The sequence below is a fragment of the Ceratotherium simum genome, chromosome 32 (assembly GCF_057802395.1).
Source record: "Ceratotherium simum simum isolate JZ-2026a chromosome 32, ASM5780239v1, whole genome shotgun sequence".
NCBI lineage: Eukaryota > Metazoa > Chordata > Mammalia > Perissodactyla > Rhinocerotidae > Ceratotherium > Ceratotherium simum.
The window spans coordinates 14,182,300-14,204,557 of record NC_141931.1 but is presented as its reverse complement, the minus strand read 5'-3'; the positions used below and the strand labels follow the sequence as shown (position 1 = coordinate 14,204,557).

The window sequence follows — 22,258 nt, the reverse complement described above, 5'->3', positions numbered from 1 at the left end:
CTAGGGTTCATTTCATGTTACTTTTCTCTTTGTCCAGTATAATCAAATTAGCTGGATCTCTGCTTAACTAATAGCCTACAAGACATTGTAATGACCTGCATGTAATTTTGGAAAGAGCTCTGGCGTCAAATGGCCGGGAAGTCACAGTTCTGTCACTTATTGGGTCATGTGACTTTCAAGAGAACTTTAAGTAGCTAATCCTTGATTTCTACACAGGCAAAATGAAAATAAAAATACTTGTTCTCCCAATGTCAAAGGGCAATGAGGGGAATCAAATGAAATTCAGTATAAAATGATACGTTGAACACTTTAAATGGCAATATAAATGTAAAAACCATAAAGTAAAGAATGCAAAGACAAGTTAAAGCTAAAGGTTTACACTCACAAAGGCAAGTTACAATGTCATCAAGTCACTAGGAGTCCCTTTTTAAAATCAGACATCTCTATAACTTAATTAAAAGATTTTAAATCATAGTCTTTTGGGCCTTTTTCCTATCCTGATGCATACATTCTGAATCATTAAGTCAAATAAGATTCATTCAAAAAGAATATTAAAAAAAGGCCATCCATGTATATTAAAGTCATTTATGGATCCCAAAATAGATCTCACATTGTCATTTGTATGTAAATGATGAAAAGATTCCCCTTTAAAAAGTTCACATAAATAGTGCATATTTTTAAATGGAAGACAATAATAGTAGAAAGTTGCCATTTGATTAATCTTCAACTTCAAAATATTTTATAGGTACTAGAAGTGAGAAAAGACAGGGTAGCAAGAGAACTCTTCTATAAATTATACGCCTATTTCAGCCCAATTTACAACTGTGAATCACATTACATTGCTAAAAGCAGTTAAATGGTAAAGGCCGACTGACATTTGGTTATTAAAGAAGTTCATGGCCATGCACGTCTATGCAGGTAATTATACTCTAACTTATTTCACTGGTTTAAGACTTCTCTTTCAGGAATAGCTAGTTTCTTCAGTTCAAAATACAGTATGAAATGGAGTTCCCTAATGCCCTCCTTTAATGTAAAGCGAATCTACTTAAACAGAGAGTTGGAAGAGCTCCAAGTTACTTTGCAGCCATTAAAAACAAAAACGAAAACAAAAAAACTTTTAAAGGGATGGACTGTGAGTGTGATATTTTTAATTGTTAGATTTGAGGACCTTAATGTTCAACGTGTGAGCCCAAATGCACCACTAAGTTTGGCGGGCAAATTCCGCTGAGAATAAAATGACAAATGGACATGAGTTCCTATGTTCTATATGCTAAATATGTTATTTTTTCCCTACTTAGAATACAAACCACTTATAAACAATGTACCATTTATCCAGACCTTCACACATGAGAACCTCATTTTTGATATCAAATGTCATGAGAATACTGCAGGGAAGTGACAGAAAAGGTGGTTCTAAAATGCATTTTTACAATAACTAAATTTGAAAGAATCAAGCTTGCCTTACCCATACTCAGAATATGTTTTAAAAAAAAAACTAACTGCCATAAAGCCATAAAACTACTTATAGAGCTTCTGAGCTGCAATCCAAACATAAAATCAGAATATTTTTCAAGTTTGTCCAGGAAATTTGAGTAATTTCTTCCCTCAACTTTAAATGGAAATGTTAACACACATCTTTCTGTTTTTAATGAAAATTAAAAACTCTATTAGTAAAAGTCAAAGTGAGGGAAAGAGTAGTGCATTAATATCTCAAACAGTGAATTAGTGGAGAATTACGTAAATATTTCCTGGGTTATTTCTCTAGTTTTCTTTTGCAATATTTAACAGTAAATAGCAGGATCATACCTCCTTCAGAAGGTTGGTGATGTATTTTACATGTAAAAATTCTGGAGTCTTGTCTAAATCCAGTGATGACCTTCCTTTAATCTCCTTCTCAAAATCCTCTCTGTAAACTTTCTGTTAAATAAGACCACATAATTTTAAATTTAAAAAATATCAGTGATTGTTGAAAAGATATTAGAACAAGAGTTCCCAGAACAAAACCAAAGTTTTTCTTACATAATTCTGCCACCTCAGAGTCTTCTTATCAACAGGAAAATAACTCCAACTTTATCATAAATTTTAGAATTCTACCAAACAAAAGCAGAACCATCAAGTACCAACTCCCTCTGGAAAAGTATTCTGAGTAAGGCTGCTTAACATCGCATAATTTGTTATTGTTTGACATCAGCCCAATGGGGAGGAGAACCAATAAAGTTGGCTATTTGATTGGATCACCTAACTGGTTCAATCAAAAAGAAAAGGATCCATCCACCGGAAGAAAATCTGGAGGCATGGAAGCCCATTCAAACCAAAGTAGCATTAATGTTCATGTCGTCATCATCCCTCTCACTGTCAGTCTTTGTGAAGTCAGGAAAGACTATTTCTAAAATGTGATGGAGGCTGGTGGGGAAGATTTTCCTTTAATGATGTTGCCATTGAGAATATTTCTCTACCATCTATGGTGTCAGATGTGAATCAAGTTACACAGTGAGGAGAATCTTATCTTGAGCTGATAAATTGTTCTTTGGGTAAGTGTTCACAATAAGAAACAAAAACAGATGCTGACAGTGATTGTGGAGGGCCTAAATCTATACCCCCACCTGCCCTTTTGACACTGACACCCTTCAGCTATGATTCTCTAAAGTCTACCATTCGAACTAGGCATTTGAAAATCAATGGAAAGCCATGCTTTATGAGTATAAAGACAGTCTCTCTAAATAACAAAAATATTCACCCATGCGAAATATTTACCAAACAAGGGCCTACATTTTACCAGCTAAATATTTTATTCAACTTGCATCACAAAGATGATAAAAGTAAATAAATTCTACATGAGATTGTTATTGATGCAAAATGAGAAGCTATTTTCTAGGTTTATTATGTACTTATTACAGCGATAGGTAATTATATAAAGAAATTCTATTTAAAAAGTGAAATATAAATATGTGTGTATTTATTTATTTCAGATATTTCACTTCAAAAAGCCCTTCTCCTCTGAAAAGATTATTTTACTGAAGTGAGTCATTAAAGAAGGTTGATCATGACTAGAACTGGCCAATATATAAGCAGAGGGAAAAAAATCCTTTAGTACGCTTTTTGTTAGGAGAGCTATATTTGTGAAACAGAAGACAAAGAACTTTTCAAGGCCAGATTTAAAGATTTCTTCTAGAAAACACACTAATTAAACCTACACCTAATATTAGAAGAAAGTGAGAGAAGCATAATTATAGGCTGTAACAAAAACATCAGTGGCTCTTCTTGAGATCATAAACACTTAGCTTTACCTATAACTTTAGGAGGCTCCTTAAGAAGCTCACAGTCAAGCTTACCTCTTAGGAATAAAAACCATCTCTAAGCCAGGCGGTTCTCTTTGTGTCTACTTCATTGGTCCTATACTTAAAGACATCCTTCACATCAAACTTGGTCTAAGATATTCTATCCTCCTAGCCTTTAGAGAATAAATTTGGTCCAAAGATATTTTCTATTGGAAGATTTCTCTCTTCTCAAGCCCTGCTGAGAAGAAACAATTGCTGAGCCTAAAAATCTAATAGCCAATGGCTATAATTAAAGGGAAAACACATCTCAGCCTCTGCAAAGGATAATTCCCCCTATTGACAATACCAGAAATCAGAATAGCAAAAATTGAAAGCCAATTTTAACAAAATGCCTACACAGCCCCCAAGGTAAGTTAATTCCACAACATGTAATAAACGTATAACTAAGTTAAACATTAAAACTGTTTACATCTGACGTCACAACAGCCAACCAAAAGCAAGTAATTAGCTCATTTGACCGATTTGGTTTATAGCTGCATCATTTTATTTTCCTTTTGTACTGTGTAGTCACAGCAACGGTAAAAGCAAAGTGCTAGTTATCAGACTTCCAGGATCTGCACAAGGAAACATAGCGACATAGAAACAATAGCACTTTTTCAGTGCTGAGGGTCCCCTTAAAGTCCCTGTCATCTGTAGAGTGAAATTTATTCTCAGGCAGTCTTTTCACTTTTGAGGGTTATCCACAATGGAAAAAAAAATCAACTGAGAGTTTCATGTAAATAATGACAATTTGGTCTACTTTGCCCACTGAATCTTTGAGAAGCAGATATCCACATGTTTTAGGGATTTTTTTTTTTATCCATCTGGTTTTTACAATTTTAAGTTAGGGGAATATTAGTTTCTTTCCATGACCCAAGGTTTCTCAAAGTTTGGTTGTTGGTCCACCTACATCAGAAGCTCCAGGGACAGTCTTAAAATATGATTCCCAGGTCCCACTGCAAGACATATGGAAGCACACTCTGAGGCGGCAGCGTAGGGATGCGCATTCCCAACACGCTTCCCTGAGACTTATCCACAGGGGAGCTTGAGTGCTACAGCCATAGGGAGAAAGAGAAGAGGGGAATATGATATTCAGAAGAGAAAGTACAGAGAGGATGAAAGAGAAGGAAAACAGAGGAGGAACACTGCCCTCCGTGAATAAGACCAGGAGAGTGTAGCACAAACACCAAAATAACAACAGCCTGGGGCTGAGAGGAAGAACACTGACATAGCCCAGTTTGGAAGGTGCTGGTCTTCTCAATAAGGGAAAGGGCATGGCTATCAATGAGAGCTGGGGACCAGGAGCGAGAGCTGTCCAGTGCGACTTACACATAACGATGGCTCCGGAGGCTCAAGCCGGGCGGTTTCGTTCCATCTCCCCCACTTGGCAACAGCACAGGCAGGGAGAACCTCCTAACCTCCTCCATCCTAAGAGAGGGACCCTCAGAAGCCATTTCACAGGTGGGTCTGAAGCTCAAGTGAATGGAAAAGCACAGCTCAGGCAGGAAGAGAATGGACCGGAAAAACCAGAGTCCAGGAATTTGATGGTCATCTTCATGCAGAGAGCACACTTGGGAGGAGTCAGAGAATAAGTTTGGTGAAGAAAAGAGAGACTATGATGAGAGATGAGGATCTAAAATCTCAGATCACAAAATACCATCATTTCTAATACAGAAACACATTATTAGAATATATTAATCATGAGTTATAAATTCTAGGATTTATTGGTGAGAGGAAAGTAAATGAACTGATGTAGAAAAATCTCAAGGAACCATGAGACCAGAACGACACAAGGGTTCTCAGCATGGATGTTCCTGAGACTGAGGATCAAAGATGGAGGGAAGAGGAAAAGGGGGATGGAGGGCATGGAGAAGATGAGCATAAACCTGAAATGCTGGTATTATCCTCTTGATGTTGTTTTCAGAAAAGTAAAGTGATTTTTGATCTCTGTGTTTCTTAGTGCAAGAGAACCCACAAAGTGAAAGCACCACGACAGCGAAGGTACAAATCTTTCTCTGGTCTGTGGGTCAGTGACATCAGCCACATTATTCCTCTAAAACAAGGGGGAATTCATAGGAAAGCTACCAAAATGTCCCCACTGCAATGGAAGACAAGAAGGCAAGGTGAAGGATATGCACAATACTTTACATACTGTTCCTGAAATGCAGAAAAGGTGTTGGGACTGAATGTTTGTGGCCCCCTAAAGTTCATATGTTGCAATCCCACCCCCCAATGTGGTGGTATGAGGAGGTGGGGCTTTTGGGAAGTGAATAGGATTAGATGAGGTCACAAGGGTGGAGACCTCATGATGGGATTAGTGCCCTTATAAGAGCCATGAGAGAGCTTCCTTCTCCTCTCTGCCCTCAGCCAAGGGAGGACACAATAAGAAGGCAGCAGCCTGCACCCCAGAAGAGGGCTCTCACCAGAACCCAACCATGTTGGCACCCACATCTCAGAATTCTAGACTCCAGAACTGTGAGGAATAAATTTCTGTTGTTTAAGCCACCAAGTCTGTGGTACTTTGTTATAGCAGCCCAAACTGACTAAGACAGAAGATATTCCAGTAGAAGTTACCCCATTAAATGTACATTTTCGTAGGGCTTCTGAATTTTGACCAAATTTACCTGCTCTGTCAATTCAGTTAAAACAAACAGCTAATTTAGTCAAAATATTCACCTGACCATTCTTGATCAAATTCCCCTTTATTGGCTCAAGAAGATATGAGACATGAAAGATGTATTATTTTCCGCTCTCTTACTTGAAGAAGAAATTAAACAATTTTGACTACTTAGCAAGCCACAGTAATGTCTGAGTGTTCTTTCCTTGAGAAGAGGAATTATAACATTTCAACAAATAGCACATACAATGTTTACAAAATTCCTACAAGAGTTTTATTGTCTGGAAGTTATCATTTCCCCCTATTTTGACATTGCTATTGGAGAACAGAAAAGATCTTGCCCGTTGAGCATGTCTGGAATGGAGCACTGGGCTTGGAATCAGCTGTTACTTCTGCCCATTATTTCTGTCCCTTTGAAGTAATAACTTGGTTGTACCCACAGAATTTGGACGTTGATTGCAGACAAAAATCTTCTGTGTCTGGTGTCTGGTTCCCAAAAACGTAGGGGAAAAAAAAAACCCCAACAACAACAGAAAAAAATCTCACTGGGACAGAGCAAAACCAGTGTGAGAGAGATCTGAATGTGACTTAGCATTATCTTAAGTAGAGAATAAAGTGAATAAGCAGAAAAAATTCTTAACTGATCTCTTCTCTTGTTATTTTTGTGTGTGTGTGAGTAAGATCGGCCCTGAGCTAACATCTGCCAATCCTCCTCTTTTTTTTTTTTGCTGAGGAAGACTAGCCCTGGGCTAACATCCGTGCCCATCTTCCTCTACTTTATATGGGACTCTGCCACAGCTTGACTTAATAAGCGGTGCATCGGTACGCGCCTGGGATCCGAACCGGCGAACCCCTGGCCTCCGAAGCGGAGCGCGTGCACTTGACCGCTTGCGCCACCGGGCCGGCCCCGCTTCTCTTGATATTTTAAAACTTTCATGTCACTGTTTATTGGGGGCAGTGGTGGGAGGGGAGGAGTCCATTAAACAATTAACAGAGAAAAGAAAATCATTCATGACTTTGACCAGGTCCTAAAACGTTGGCATTTGGTGGATTTTAGGTAAAACAATTAATTTTGTGGATGCCTTATCAATCTTGGGATAATACTTACCTAGCATCATTACCTTGAGAGGATTAAACAAGCTGACATATATAAAGCACTAGCATATTAGTTAGTACAGAGTACTTAGTAAATGTTAGTTCTACTGTCGTTGAAAAATAAAAGGGAAATAAAGCATCTGGCTCGTCATTTTCTTTACGCTTTTTTCCTACTCATCATAGTTTTACATGACACAACGTGAAAGCATCAATGTTATCATCAGAAGGTGAGAGCTGAGAGGGAGGTTTAGAGCTTACCTGGCCTTATATCCACATTGGCCAAATGGAAAAAACTAAGCGCCAGAAAGTCCCAGTGACCCAGACAAGATGACTCGAACTAGAATGTGGATTCCCGGGGTCTTCCCATGCAGCATGCGCTCTTCCAGACCCACTAAACATTCTGAATCACTTTACTGTTTCCTTTCAAATGATAAACCATCAAATATGCATTAAACAGTTAATAACAAATCAAAGAGACTCACCCCACTCTGCATCTTCTGAGCCTCCTTTGAAGCTTGATATGATGGTGTCTCAACAAATTCAAGCATGGATTTCCCCTTATTTTTCTCATATTCTTCTTTGTACTTAACCTTCATTGAAAAAAGTATAAAAGGCACATAAAGCTTACAAGTCCTTACACAAATAGAGCAAAGTAAAATAAATATGTCCAAAATTAATCATCCTATCTTCTGGCCATTTCAGTTAATCACTGGGTTCTCTGTGGTTAATGACATAAATGAAAGTAAACAGGTAATATATAAAATTTTTTAAAGAATAAAAATAATTTAGAACTACTAAATAATGTAGTTCTAGGACTTGTATTAAGTATTTAAATAGTAGAGATATATAGATATATATCATATATATGTGGTTATATATGAATATACACACATAGCATACACACACATGTAGGTATATAGAGAGAGAAAAGAGAGAGAGAGAGATCCCTGTGACAGCTTTGAGTGTCTATCAGTAAATAATGAACAAGAAGGAAAACACAGGTGCGATTTTCTATCTTTCTGTCAAAGCGAGGGCTCTGGGGTTCCTGAATTTTTCCACAGATGTTGAGTAAAACACTCACAGAGCTTTCATGTGACTTCTCTCAGTTTCACTATGCATTATTTAATAATATCATATCATGAATTATTTATTTCAAGTCCAATCCTCATCTTATTTCAGTTTATAAAATGATCAATATTTTCTATCTCCTAATAACAAAAACTAAAATTATATGTTAGCAGTCAGAGCAGTCGGCTTTTTTAGCAGTATATCTTTTTAAATTAAATTCATGGAAAAGTTTCGATCAGGATTCATTTCATTCAGAAATGTATTTTCATTAAAATTCTTATGCTCAATAATTATTTATGAAATTAAGTTGTAAATAACTTTAAAGATAGATGCAAAAGAAATTTTTCAATACTTAGAATTTGTGGTGGCAAAAAATATAACGATTTTTAAATTTCTACTTGGCATATTTTTGTTTCAGAGAAGTGCGATAGAGTAATGAATGAAAGTGTTTGAAGTAGAATAACATACTACATTAGGACAAAATTTTGTAGGAAAATGAAATTCAAAGAATTTCAAAAAAACAAAGATTCAAAGAGAAAAAAAAATGTACACTTCCAAATCTTAAAGGAGAGCTGGTTTGTATATTTTTTAAATAAATAAAAGCGAGTATCAAATCACTGTGGAATTTATGTTCCACAGGATACGTTTAAAAGAGTGATGCAAAACTTTATCTTAATAAATGCTGGAAATGACATCTTTTCCAACTATTGAAAATCAGAATGAAAAAAAAATAGATATCAACTTTAAAGTGTTGAAGGAAGAAGACTTTTTTTTAAATTTTTCTCAAGGAGTACACAGAATTTCATAAAGGAAACATTAATCTAGACTACACTGGTAAGATAATTTTCCCTTTTAAATAACACTTATAATTGAACTGAGACATTATAACAAACTTTGCAACTGGAAAATTAATGACACATCGCGCGCGCACTATAAAAACTGAAATCATCAGGAGATTTGATCATCATTTAATTAATTCGTATATCATAAGTTTTAAATTGTGTATAGTAACTGCTATGTTAGGAAACGCCTTTATATTGAAACATGGTTCAAGCTTCCCCGACCCAATAAATATAGAGAGAACAGTGTTTGAGCTTTTCCGAAACAACATCCACTTTCTCAGGATGTACGTTCGTTTCAGGAGGCGCAGGTTCTCGGCGGACAAGTGCTTCCAGGGTCCAGCCAGGGAGGGCGCCTACCTGACTCTGGAGCGTGGCGTTGCCTTTATGGTGCAGGTGTTCCGCAGCGTCCGCGTCAAAATGATACATTCCTTTGTTTTCCTCAAACAGTCTTCTATACTCTCGCTAAAACAGAGACCACGAAAAATAAATTTAGAATAAAAGAGGCTGATGAGAGCAACTAATACTTAGGAATGCAAACTGAAACATACAAGCCAACGAGAGCTGCAAAGCTATCAAGTGCCCATCTGCAGCAGGCTGGTCCTGTAGATTTCTGACACTGAAATAAACCAACGCTGCAAGCTAGACCAGCTCTAGGTGCTCAATGTGAACAGCATATGAAACACTCAAGAGAAGCAGAGGACAATTAGCTGTCAACGCAGTGTAAAAGATACTCAGGACACTGGGGAGTGGACGCGGAAAAGCCTGTGACAAGACGCGCAGGCATAAAAAAGGGGATTTCTCCTGTCCTTATGCTAGAACAGGAATGTGTTTAGCAGCGTCTATAAGAAGAGAAGGAAAGAAAAGAAGAAAAAACAGAGGAAAGGAAAGCTGCAGGCAGGAAAGAAAACAAGCTGTATACAAGGGCCCAGCCAGGAGGAAGACTGGGGGTCATAAGGAAAATGAGAGAGGGAAATAATTCAATTAATTCTCCTAAAAGGAGAGGGCAGGAGGTGACTGGAAGAGAAATTGAGGAATCTGGGTACAGTCAGTTGAGTTTTTAAGGTGAAGAAATTGGATGAAGACTACTATTTAGACACACAGACAAAAAGGTGAAGTTGGGAGAGACCAGAATGGATAAGGATGCCAAATTTGGCAACTGTAGGGCTCTAAATACAATAGCAGCAATAAGACAAAAACTGCTTCATGACTTCTGTCATTGGAGATTGGACACTTAGTTATTTTGCCCTATTTGGAACAGACTTCTAGAGGTAAATGGTAACTCCCAAAGACTCAAGGCCACAGAGACTTAAGCTGAAGTTGGTTGTGCATTCGGTAACAAGGGTGTCAATAAAAACAGTTAATTCTGGTTAGAGTGGAGGGAGAAGTAAGCAGCATTTGAGAGGGAGCTGGAAAGAGCTGGCCATACGAAACTGACATTTGGGTCTTAGCAGATGCTCCAGCCATCTGAGAGTCAAACAGGAATAAGGCCCAGTGCCAGGATGGGAGGGATGGGAGGATGCACATGGTAACTCCTGTTCCATGGGACACAGCAATGGTCCCCAGAGGTGCTTTCAGTCGATTAGAGAGCTAAAATATGTGTCCCCCAAAACTCTAACCAGAATACAGTGAGGGAGAAGAGCACCCACAGGAAGCTCATGAAAATGTTCACATAGGACATTTTGACCAAAGAACACAAAAAGTTCTACATTTTGGCTCCTCTGCTAATTTACAAAAAAAAAAAAAAGATAATATCGAAGGATAACAATATACTTAGAGACTTTATACTTTGACCAGAAGTTATTTTATAATATATATTTATAAAATAATTATGAATTCAATGTAACAAGCTAGGATATATTCCATTACTGAGTTAAAATCCAGAACTAACAAAGCCTAGGATATTATGTCTGGAATAATGAACATGTACTGAGAAAAGGTCATTAAATATTGTACCCACCACAATGATCCGTTTTAGTTACAGAGAATTTCAGAAACTCCTATCTTAAAAAAATCAAAAAACTCTATCTGAATCAAGATCTGCAAAAGAATTTTCAATACTTGCTTTTCCTTATATTATAGTCTCTGTTGCCTCCTAGTGGGAGTTACACAGAGTAACACACAATTTATATTTTTAATTTATGCAGTGATAAAAGAAACAAAGCTACTAAAGCTCTGTTTTTCAGGGGAAAATGTTCCCTCAAAAATTTAATTAGTATGGCTGTACATCGGGCACTAATTTCACTCTACACACTGCACGTTAAAATATTTAAATTATGATTTATACCAGACATTTAGAATTTAGAGGTCTTTAAAAACAGCCATTTATAACAAACTGAGAACTAATTTTGGCAGAATGTCTGTTTATTACGCATTCTCTTATTCAATCTTTCAATAAAATTAAGTTGCCTTTATAAATCAACAAAATTCCAATTCTGTTTACATTAAAATTTAAAAGGTGGCAATTCTGATGTACAATAAATTTGAGCAAATGTATTATTGTACAACTTTGATAAATAGATACTTCAGAGTAACACATTTTTTGAGTCTTAAACGTTCTCTCCCATGAAGTAATCATTCAGCCACTATTTTTCTATGGGAGAAAAAAATCTATAATCTAGGCAAAAGTGCCACCTGAATGAAGGCTTAAACTTTATACATTGTATATAAAATAAATGTAATAGATGACTTTGTTGGTTTTCTCTGTTGAAGAGATGATAGAAACAATTTATATTAAACTATGATTTTTTTCACCATTTTTATAAAATAAAGGTCAATATCTTGAAAAGAAATATTGCCTATGAGTGGCATGCATTCTTCTAGCTACCAGATTCTTAAATTACCACCATGATACATTTATTGGCTTATTTACACAAGAATCCTCATGTTCCTAGGAAATTTAACCCAAGCATAGAGGAGGAATAGTCATGGGCAAATGTCACTGCAATGATCAAAAATGTCACTGCAATGATCAAAATTGGATGCCAAAGACTGAATGTGAAGAAAGCAGCAGGTTCAGGGAATAGAAACATATTGATTTTTAGAAGCATGCCTACAAGTCGTGGAGGAAAACGTGAAACAGAAACAGAGCTGCTCAAGGAACAGAGGAATGTGTGCAGAGGTAAAGGGATGAGCATTGGAACGGCAGGACAGCATGAATTAACTGTTCTGGAACTGAGTCTAATTTTGTGCCACTAGTCCTCTAACCTTCATTCCCTACTCCACAGATGGGAAAGAATGACAGACTGCTTTTCCTCCAGGGACCAGTGATAAAAATTAATTAATAAATTAATTTAAAAAATCCCTGCGAGTATGAATCATTTACGTGCATAATACACTGCAAGAAGGAAGACAGTGGAAAAAGAGGATTACAAAATAACCAACAGAAGTTTCAACAGATCAAAGCCAAGTGTAGACATTTTTAACTCTGAACTGAAGCTGTATCTCATTATTTAATAGTTTGGGGGCCAGGTTTTGGCTATACATTTTTTTAATCCACGACTGTGGGCACATCTCATGAAGGCAACCATTTTCACTTTTTCACATTCCTTGCCCAACATACTTTTCCATCTGATCTGTGCCTGGCACAAAGTGGATATTCAATAAATTTGGATAATTTCAAGTAATTATTAATATAGGCATAGAAATAACTTGAGGTCAAGTTAGAGTTCATCATCACCGTGGGGCAACATGAGATGTAGGAAATGGAGGCACAGGGGAGCTGGTGATCAGTTATGAGAGCCAGCAAAGTCAGGGTCCAGATGTACTGAGTGTTTGAAATAGCATCCAGAGGTGAGTTCTGATGGAATGACCCCTTGGCAGTGTACACAAATATTCTCATCAGCACATGAAGAAATCACCCTCCCCTCCTAGTTGCAGTGAAGAAAAAACCTTCACAAGACTAAAAGTATAGTGTCCATGTAAACACCTTTAGGATTTATTGCCAGAGAAAACACAATTTAGACTAAGACAATTTTTTATGCTACTGAGGCCTATTAAATACCAGACCAGCTGCTCTGGCCTGCATAAAATAAAAGATCCCTGACTTAAGAGCCTGACCTTCAAGTGGCTTCAATAGAATATAGACGAAGAAAGGGGAAGAAAAAGGCAGAAAGAACGCTTGCACAAATACTTTGAAGTGTAGTTGTTCAACAAGAAAGTCTATATGCAAGAGATATTAAAGAGCTAGCAAGAACCCCTTGGTAAAGTGACAGCTTTGGTGGGAATTAAGCAAGCAGACAACTACCTTTCAATGAGTTAGTTATTAAGGGAGGAGTGACAATCAGGCACGCCTAAGGAAGCAGGTGTGTCCAAGAGCACAGCAGCCATACTGGCTCCATGGGGCCACACAACATCCACAGTTGCCATCAAACATGGCACTTACTCCGCTGAGCATTTTGCTGGCTTTCAAAGCATGGTCTAAAAACAAGTCTGGGAGATCTGAAACTGGATCATGCATAGTTTGAATGTCTTTCTTATACTTCACCTATGAAAACAACATGGAACAAAATACCATCTAGGAGAAGAAAATATTATGCTTTTGCATTATGGCCATTATTACGTTTAACACATCATAAAGTCCTCTTTAGTGGCAAATTGTCAGACAAATTTGCGAGTAGCCACTAGATGGTGCTCGTCTACCTCTGAATGAGTAAAAAAAGTGATTGCCAGGGATTTGAAAATATTTTGATAATTCCTTTTATTGTTTATATATTCAGAAAGGGTGATGTTAACAGAATCAAGCAATTTTAACAGAAACGCTGCTTTCAAAAAATAAAGAGAAGAACAACTTTATTATTTAGAAATTACTACCATATTTCAATTATGCTTTTTGGTGGTTTTAGAGCTTTGGGTGTTTTTCATCCTATTGCCATATAGACCTTTTTATTTTTTTTACCAATTGCTTTGGAAATATAATGATATTAGTAATAATAATAAAATTTTAATAATAGAAAACATCGAGGACTTACCGTGTGCCAAACACTTTTCTAAACACTTTATCTGTATTGAGTATTTAATCTCCACAACAACCCTAGTAGGTAGGTACTTTAAGTATCCTCATTTTACAGATGAGGAAACTGAGGCACAGAGAGATGAAAGTGTAATATTAAGAGGTGGAGCAGGATCCAAATTCAGGCAATCTGATTCTAAACCGTGAGAGGTTTCAGCACTATGCTCCACGTTCCTTTAAGTATATTCCAAGTCTATTTGCTTTGCATTTTTATACACAAAAAAATAATCGAATAAGAAAAAGAAATTATTCTGATATTCCCAATGGTCCTAAAAGACAGAAACACCCATTTCAATTGCTGGTGACAAACAAAAGTTGGTTAACAAATAACAATACCTTCTAAACATTAATGAAAGTCAGATATACTAGGTCCCAAGGATATGACAGGAGTTGAAAGGTTGAAATGATCTAATAAAGCAACAGGTCAACCATAGTTAATCTTAATATTTGAAAAGGAACTCTCTAGATGCTTCAACTATAGAAAAATGATTGATTTTTTTTCCATATTTCTGGGTTTTGGTGTGTTTTTTTTTGCTGAGGAAGATTTGCCCTGAGCTAACATCTGTGCCAGTCTTCCCCTACTTTTTGTATGTGGGTCACCACCACAGCGTGGCTGACAAGTGGTGTAGGTCTGCACCAGGGATCCTAACCCACGAACCCAGGCCACCAACGCAGAGTGCGCCGAACTTAACCACTATGCCGTGGGGCCAGCCCCCCATTTCTCTGTTTTTATACTCTGCCTAATTCTAATAAAAATTTAAGGCATGTTGTCTTGTAAATTGAAGCATGATTATTTTTAAAGACATGATATGAAAACAAATCTTATGAAGAAGTATTTCACGGCAATCACATAAGGGATAAGAATAAGAAACTGTGAGCCATTACAAGTACAATTTCTGACAATTTCTTTATGATAAACTACCATGTAAGGGTAGTATGTTACAATAAGCCCAATTTTGTGGGTATAATTACATGAAATAACTATTGTTATAACTACTAATTTATGATACTACATGCTACTTTTCTGCAAATCTCTGTAATCTATTTCTACTCTTGATCAGATATAATGGTTTTATTAGCAATACTATTCTTCCTTATTAACTAATTAGTAATCAGTAACGATTAATAGTAAATTACAATAAAACATTTTTCTCAAAAAAGCTTCAGGAAAATATGCTTCGGTTGTTTTCAACTAAAATTACTTGGAAATTACACAATCTTAATTAAGTAGTAGTAATTACAACACGGCCGATTTTGAGAAAATAAGAATCAAAAGATATAGAAAATAATTTTCTATAGATTATGTCATAAAGCACAAAGTAACTTACATTACTCGCCAGTGCATTGGCAAGCTGACTTTGCCTAAAAGAAGCACTTTCAAGGGGATTGTAATGATGTTTCTTATCCTTCATTTCATTATCAAATTTTTCTTTGTATTTAATCTGCCATAAAAGAAAAAAACAGGATAAATTAAATAACACATTTCCCTTTAAGCTTTCAAAATAACATATTCGACTTTTAATTAGATCGATATAAGCTACCTTAAAAACAAATGGTAGCAAAATTTAAATTCCTGGTATTTTTCCCCATATAAAGCTTAATTAGGCATAAAAAATTTTTTATAAAAAAACAACCTAGACTTGAACATTGATCATAAATGCAATTAGGCATGAACTCAAATCCTATTAACAAGAATTATGTGCTAAAATCTCAGGATTTTTAAATGTCAGTTTCCATTTCTGCCTTCCTATAATCTATGATCAATTAGAAATTGAGACCACAAAGGAATTAAAGTCTACCACATTTAGAAAATGGATCCTAAGCCTCAAACTCGAACATGAATTTTCCTGAGGGAATTATTCCACATACAGAACATGGTTTGTACCATGGTTTTTCTCATCATTTCCCATTTGTTCAAAAATTCATTTTTAGGGATTACATTTTCTGAAATGTCCTGGGTCTATTTAATGTTATTTTTTTCCTCTGCTTTAACTCTGCAGCTGTATTCAGTAGTAAAACTCTAATATTGACTCTGAATTATTTTTCTCTCTTTTGAAGTAGTCTTAGGACAACCAGAGAAAGGATTATCAACTTACCATATAGAACTATATTTTTCTCCATGGATAGAAATATATGTGAATGTATGTTATGTTAACTCATTGGAATATAGATACAAGATCTTTACCCAAAAACAAACAAAAAAAACTAGCTACTCTCATCTCACACCCCCTTTGAGTCCTGTAACCAGGAAAGGATGTACAGATCTCAAAAGCAGAAGTAAACTGTTTTGTTCTCTTATAGTGTTTTTATTACCATTCTTACAATATTTTGTTTTCTTACAACACTCTCATAATGCACCTTTATTCATACATCTTAAAGCTCTGCCATGAATAAGTTTTTATTAAAAAGCAGTTTGGGGATGGCTCACATTATCTAAATTTTAATCAAGTATGTATTGGGTGATGGTCTCCCCCAGGGACACATGTCTGATACCTATGGGAGAGAGCTAGTGAAAATCTTGGTGGAAATGTAGCATTTGGAAAATATCTCAAGAGAGTTTACAGGAAATATTTTCTGTTGTGTTTCCATTTGCCAATAATAACTTTCCGATATTAACGTTGCTTTATAAATTCAAGCAAAATCTCATTTATTCTAATTAACTGGAAAGGCCTCTCTAAAACAAGAAAAACTCTGATTTTTTAAAAAATTATTTTATGTCTACAAATCAGAGACAATATCACCAACGGAATAAACTTAGATCTCCTTCACTACTTTCCACAGTGACTGGCACCAAAGCAGGGGTTTTCCTTACCTGCTTCTCCTCTAAACACAATTCCACCCCACTTTGCACCCTCTACACCCCTCTGCTAGGGCACTTTTCAGGATATTTTAATCTGTGCTTTTGTCTCTCTCTAGGTTTTTGGTGCCTAAAGGGTATTCACTCGACAATGATAGTAGAGTCTCTTAACTGACTTCCACTTGAATGGCACTCCTGACTCAGCCAGATTCGCCAACACTCCCCACTTCACTGAGTAAAACATTCTGACTGATGGCCACGGTGCCCTGAATACTCAGCTGGTAGCTATTTAACTAATCAACTGATCCTGCTATGTAATATGGGTTTGTATGAAGTTTTCTTTCAGTTGTTCCAATTCTCCAACCTCAGGCACCATGAGCGTCTTAGTGATGTATTAGCTAAATGGCAAAAATAGGTTCTATCATCTTTGAACACAGAGAGCCCCTCATCCTATCTTTGCCCACCCTGTAGTTCCCAGCACAATCTCATTAAGAGCAGAGGCAACATGTAGGGGGGTGATGCTTGGAAATTAACCTGACACATCCTCATCTGTTATTAACCTGGCATTTGATCTTCCCAAAGAAAGGCGTATTTCTGAAAAGCAATGATCAATCAACATTGCAATGGTTCCTTTCTTCCTCTATTCATTAAATACTGAGCCTGTGTTGAGTTCCTACCTGACGTTGGGAATGCTGACATGACCAAGACACACTCTGTCAGGAGTGGAGTCAGTAATCTCTCCCAAAGCAAATCTGATTGAATCACACTCACACTTAAAAGTGGTTTAAGAGTATGTCCTGCCCTTACGCCTCCATTAGGTATGTTGTCAACTTGTCAAAAGTCAACTGAGCTTGCCTCCAACCCTGTTTATGCTAGTTGTACTTATTATAATTACATAATTTAATTTAATACTGGGGACACTGACAAATTTACTGTAAAAAGAGAGTTATTATTTCTATGAAAACTATGTTTTTTCTATAAGACTTAATGAACGTAATTTCCTAAAAATAAATTGTTATCAAATTAAGGGTAGTCAAGACAACCAGAAAAGTTGTAGGGGGGAGAATGTAAATAATCTAGAAGATTCTATAACTCATATAAATTAGTAATATATCTTTAAGCAAAATGTCTTTCAAAATGCAAATCATAGACAATGCATTATAAGTATGGTCTGCAAGAAAAACAACACAAAACTCCAAACCAAATATTCATTTGCAAAAAAAAGACGTCACTACATCAAAAGGTTGGTGAATATCACATTGATTGATTGGTAGATATTGAACCATCCTTGCATCCCTGGAATAAATCCCATTTGATCATGGTATATGATCCTTTTAATGCATTGTTGTATTTGATTTGCTAATATTATGTTGAGGATTTCTGCACCTATGTTCATCAGTGATACTGGCCTGTAATTAAATGTACACATATGTGTTTTGTGTTAAAATAAAATGTTAAGGTATGTGTATGACTTTCACGATTCCTCCTTTAACCAATTTTTTAATTTAACTGACTGACTACAGATCTGAATAAAAGGCTTCCACTATACATATATTACAATATATATTAATATATATATGCATGTAGGTATGCCTATGTGCGTGTGTTTATACACATGTGCCCACTAAGTCCCCATCCCTGAGTTAGGCACAGGGGACATACAGGTAAAAAACAAACTCCATCAGATCTAGGTGTTACTGATGATAGTTAAGCATAGAGACAAATTTTGGAATAGCGAGCTGGCTGTAACAACTGAAGGGCATTGAGGCCACTGGAGCCATGTTTTGTGGCAGATCCTCTTCAAGTCTGGGGAACTAAGACAATGCTATTTAAGTTGAGGCATGAAGGGAGTGTGCTTAGCAAGCAGAAGTGGGGAGGAAGAGATGAGTGGTGGAGGTGGTAATAAAAAGTACACCCCCAGAGGAAACAGCATGTGGAAGGCCAGAGAGAGGCACAAACAGCGTGTTCAAGGAATTTAAGAAAACGAGAGTGGCCAGAGAACGGAGACTGAGGGAGAGACTGGACAGCTGGGAACAGTCAGGTCCTGCTGAACCTTCTAGCTCTGTCAGGAATCTTGGTCTTCATCCTAAGCGAATAAGAAGTCATTTTAACCATGTCTGCAACTTGAGCAGATTTGCTTTTGGGAGAGATTACCAACTCCAGTCTTGACAGAGTGTGTCTTGGTCATGTCAGCATTCCCCTCCTCAGGTAGGAACTCTTCCTACCTCATAGCAGGAACTCAACACAGGCTCACTGTTTAATGAGTAGAGGAAGGAAAGAACCATTACAATGTTGATTGGTCATTGCTTTGCAGAAATATACCTTTCCTTGGGAAGAGCAAATGTCAGGTTAATAACAGATGAGAATGTTTCAGGTTAATTTCCAAGTATCATCCCCCTACGTACACGTTGCCTCTGCTCTTAGTGAAACTGTGCTGGGAACTACAGGTGCACAAAGACAGGATGATGGGCTCTCTGTGCTCAGAGATGATAGAACCTATTTTTTCCATTTAGCTAATACATAACTAAGACACTCATGGTTCCTGAAGCTGGAGAATATGAACAACAGAAGGAAACTTGATGCAAGCCAGCATCGCATAGCTGGGCTAATTGGTTAAATTTAAATAATTCAATACAAGCAGCACCCTGGATTTTTTCACCTGCTGTTTTAAAAGACAAATTTATAGTAATACTAACCTATTATTAAAGGCGAGTTTTCCCTGGATATACTAGATTAGACTATTTTCTAAGTTTTGGACATATATGAATTATCTGTGTATATCTGCTGTCCCACAATGGACAGATTTTTACTCTTTTTTGTATCCCTAGTGTCTGGCATTGTGCTTTGATTGGATTTGGCACTTAATATATATTTATTAAAGAAATATACAAATTAACGGTGAAAATGCTAAACAAACAACTCTCTTTTAGGACTCATAGAATGAGTCAAACCCTGAGATAGGTGTTTGAACTATAATACTTCTCTAATTCCCCAAGACCACTCACACACACACAAACACACACCGCAGTCATTGTTAAATTGATTTGAACTATACCCTATTAGCAAGAAAAAAATGTAAAAGGAAATGAAAAACAACAGAAATAAAAATAATATATTGCATCTGTATTGCACTTTATAGCTCCTATCAGACTTTCATTCATTCATTCATTCAGTAAATATTTATTTAATGCATACTCTGTGTCAGTTACTGTGCTGAAGAGTGCTGTACTGAAAAGAATTAGGAATCAGGTGGTAACTGTGTTCAAATACTTGAAAAAAACAGAAAAATAGCATGTGTTCCACTGCGAAAGGTAAAGTTAGTATTGATGGGTAGAAGTAGTAGCCGACAAGATTTCTGCCGATTGTAATGTAAATTTTCTATCAATAGAACCATCTTCTGCTTTCCTACTCAGACTACTGCCTCCTACCTCTCCCAGTGTTCACCTCAAGAATTTCTACAAATCCTACAGGTATTAGCCTAAATGTAACTTCTTTCGGAAAGCCTATGTGACCTCCCAAACTAGAATATTTACTACTGATGTATTTTTGAAGCCCCCCAAATTTACCCAGTCACACTTACCCCACCTCGCTGTAACTATGTGCAAAATTGTCTGTGCTGTGGGTCTTCCCCATTAGACTGTAAGCTTGGGGAAGGCAGGGGCTGTATCTGTTCTGTTCACCCTTGAAAATCGAATCCCAAGCACAGTGTCTAGAATGTAATACCTGGTTCAGTAACTGTTTCGTTTGAACGAATAAGGGGATGGATAACACTGAGAAGGGATTCTTTCACTGAAAGGCAGGGCCAGGTAACTTCCATGGTGTCTTCAAATTTTGCCAAAGCCTTGTAATAAATTTGGATGAGAACTTTACTTTTGAAGATTTCTAACACTGTTATGCATTGAGCTCTATACCTTTAAATGTGAATTTTAAAATGCTTTCTAACCTTTCCAGGTTATTTCTGTAGAGATTAATTATTTAAAGTATATCTGTCATTCATATTCTGATAAGGAATGTAATAATAAGCAAAGTGTTGTAAAATTTATCTTATTCTAACCTTCAGTACTTTGCGTGATTTGATTCAAAGACGCCTAAGGAACAAAAATACAAGAGTTTCTCTCATTAATTAACCACTAAGTAAAATAACTGCATTATACAAAAAATACGTTTACCAAACGCTGACACCCAATAGTTTCTAACCTCTTGCAGTAAGGTCTACATGTAAATGAACTGAGAAAATAGCCAATGGTTTCAATGGGTCCCACTGCTCACCTTCTGACCGGTTCACTCACTAACTACACATACACACCCAACGTTCTATCTTATTTTCAACTCACACTTCACACATCTGAATGTCTACCTCTTCATGCACACTCACATCTCGTGAGGTAATGCTTTCCCTTGACTATAACTGGTAACTCAACCATGGAACAAACATATCTCCCTTCCAGTTTTAAGACCATTTGAGAAAGGGAGAAATAGGTGTGGGGTGACTTTGCTACGGTTTTAAGATAAAATGTTACCCCTATGCCTAAATCAATTACTTTGGAAACAAATGAAAAGTTACTTATGCCTATGACTAATTTATTTACATTATGAATATCATATCTAACAGTCCTGATGTCCACCAACTTTTTTTTGAAATAATAGGTATATAGGATCAAACTCCTAAAAGTTTTATATGGAATTTTAACAGACTTAGCAGGACTTTCAGAGGCCCACACTTGGAGAAAACACTGGATCTCTTAAACTACAATGATATAACAAACTCGTCTCTTAAAACTGCATCTGGACAGGGCAGTGTTTCAACGGTCTGGAGCCTGACTTCTAAACCTAGTAGTTCAAAGCTTTCACCATGAGGGGTGCTGTTCATCACCTATGGACCTTATTCACAAAGAGCCAGAAAAGGCAGAAAAAAACAGACCCTGATGAAAGCCTTTCATCACAGCCATAGAAACAAATGTTAGGAAAGAAACAGAAAATGTGATAAGCATACCTTAATTATTAGTGAAAATGAAAAGTAAACAAACAACACAACGCCACATACCTATAGCCATCAATCCCTCCAGTTTTGGATGAAACTGAACTAAAAGCTATTGAGGAAGATGGTACAACCAGATTTTTATGTAGAACGTGGTATAAAATCAGTAATATTTTCAAGTCTGAATTTTACACAAAATAATATCTCTGCTCTTATTTTCACAGCAAAATAATATCTTACTGACTTTGGACCAGTGTGAATGATCTAGAGAAGTTTATTTAATCAGTGTCTATATATATTTCTTGAAAGCCTAAAATGTGACATTCTATAATGGTTTAAATGCATATAAACCCTGTGCCCATTTAGTCTGCTGTGTGGGAAGGGAAATAGATATTTAAAGCACACACATATACAGATATATGACTATTACAAATTGTGTTAAGAACTATAAAGAAGAACAGAGAATAAAGGGGAGAAGAGTATTCCATTGTGTATATATACCACATCTTCTTTATCCATTCGTCCCTTGATGGGCA

The 22,258-nt window shown here is 36.5% G+C and overlaps 1 protein-coding gene across 8 annotated transcripts in view; it reads right to left on the bottom strand.

Moving 5' to 3' along the window:
• NEBL (nebulette) overlaps positions 1-22,258 on the bottom strand; it is a 337,317-nt gene that overhangs the window by 53,910 nt on the left and 261,149 nt on the right. For 5 of the 8 annotated variants that reach the window (XM_087420766.1, XM_087420765.1, XM_087420770.1 and 2 more), the window contains 4 exons: positions 15,276-15,389; positions 9,297-9,401; positions 7,512-7,619; positions 1,807-1,917 (listed from right to left, as the gene is read on the bottom strand). The exons of 2 other annotated variants lie outside the window; for them this stretch is intronic. In XM_087420766.1, coding sequence (XP_087276892.1) covers positions 1,807-1,917; positions 7,512-7,619; positions 9,297-9,401; positions 15,276-15,389 — 438 coding nt within the window. Of the gene's footprint in view, positions 1-1,806; positions 1,918-7,511; positions 7,620-9,296; positions 9,402-13,320; positions 13,423-15,275; positions 15,390-22,258 lie in introns of all 8 variants that reach the window. One more of the 8 variants, XM_004425308.3, reaches the window with a different exon arrangement.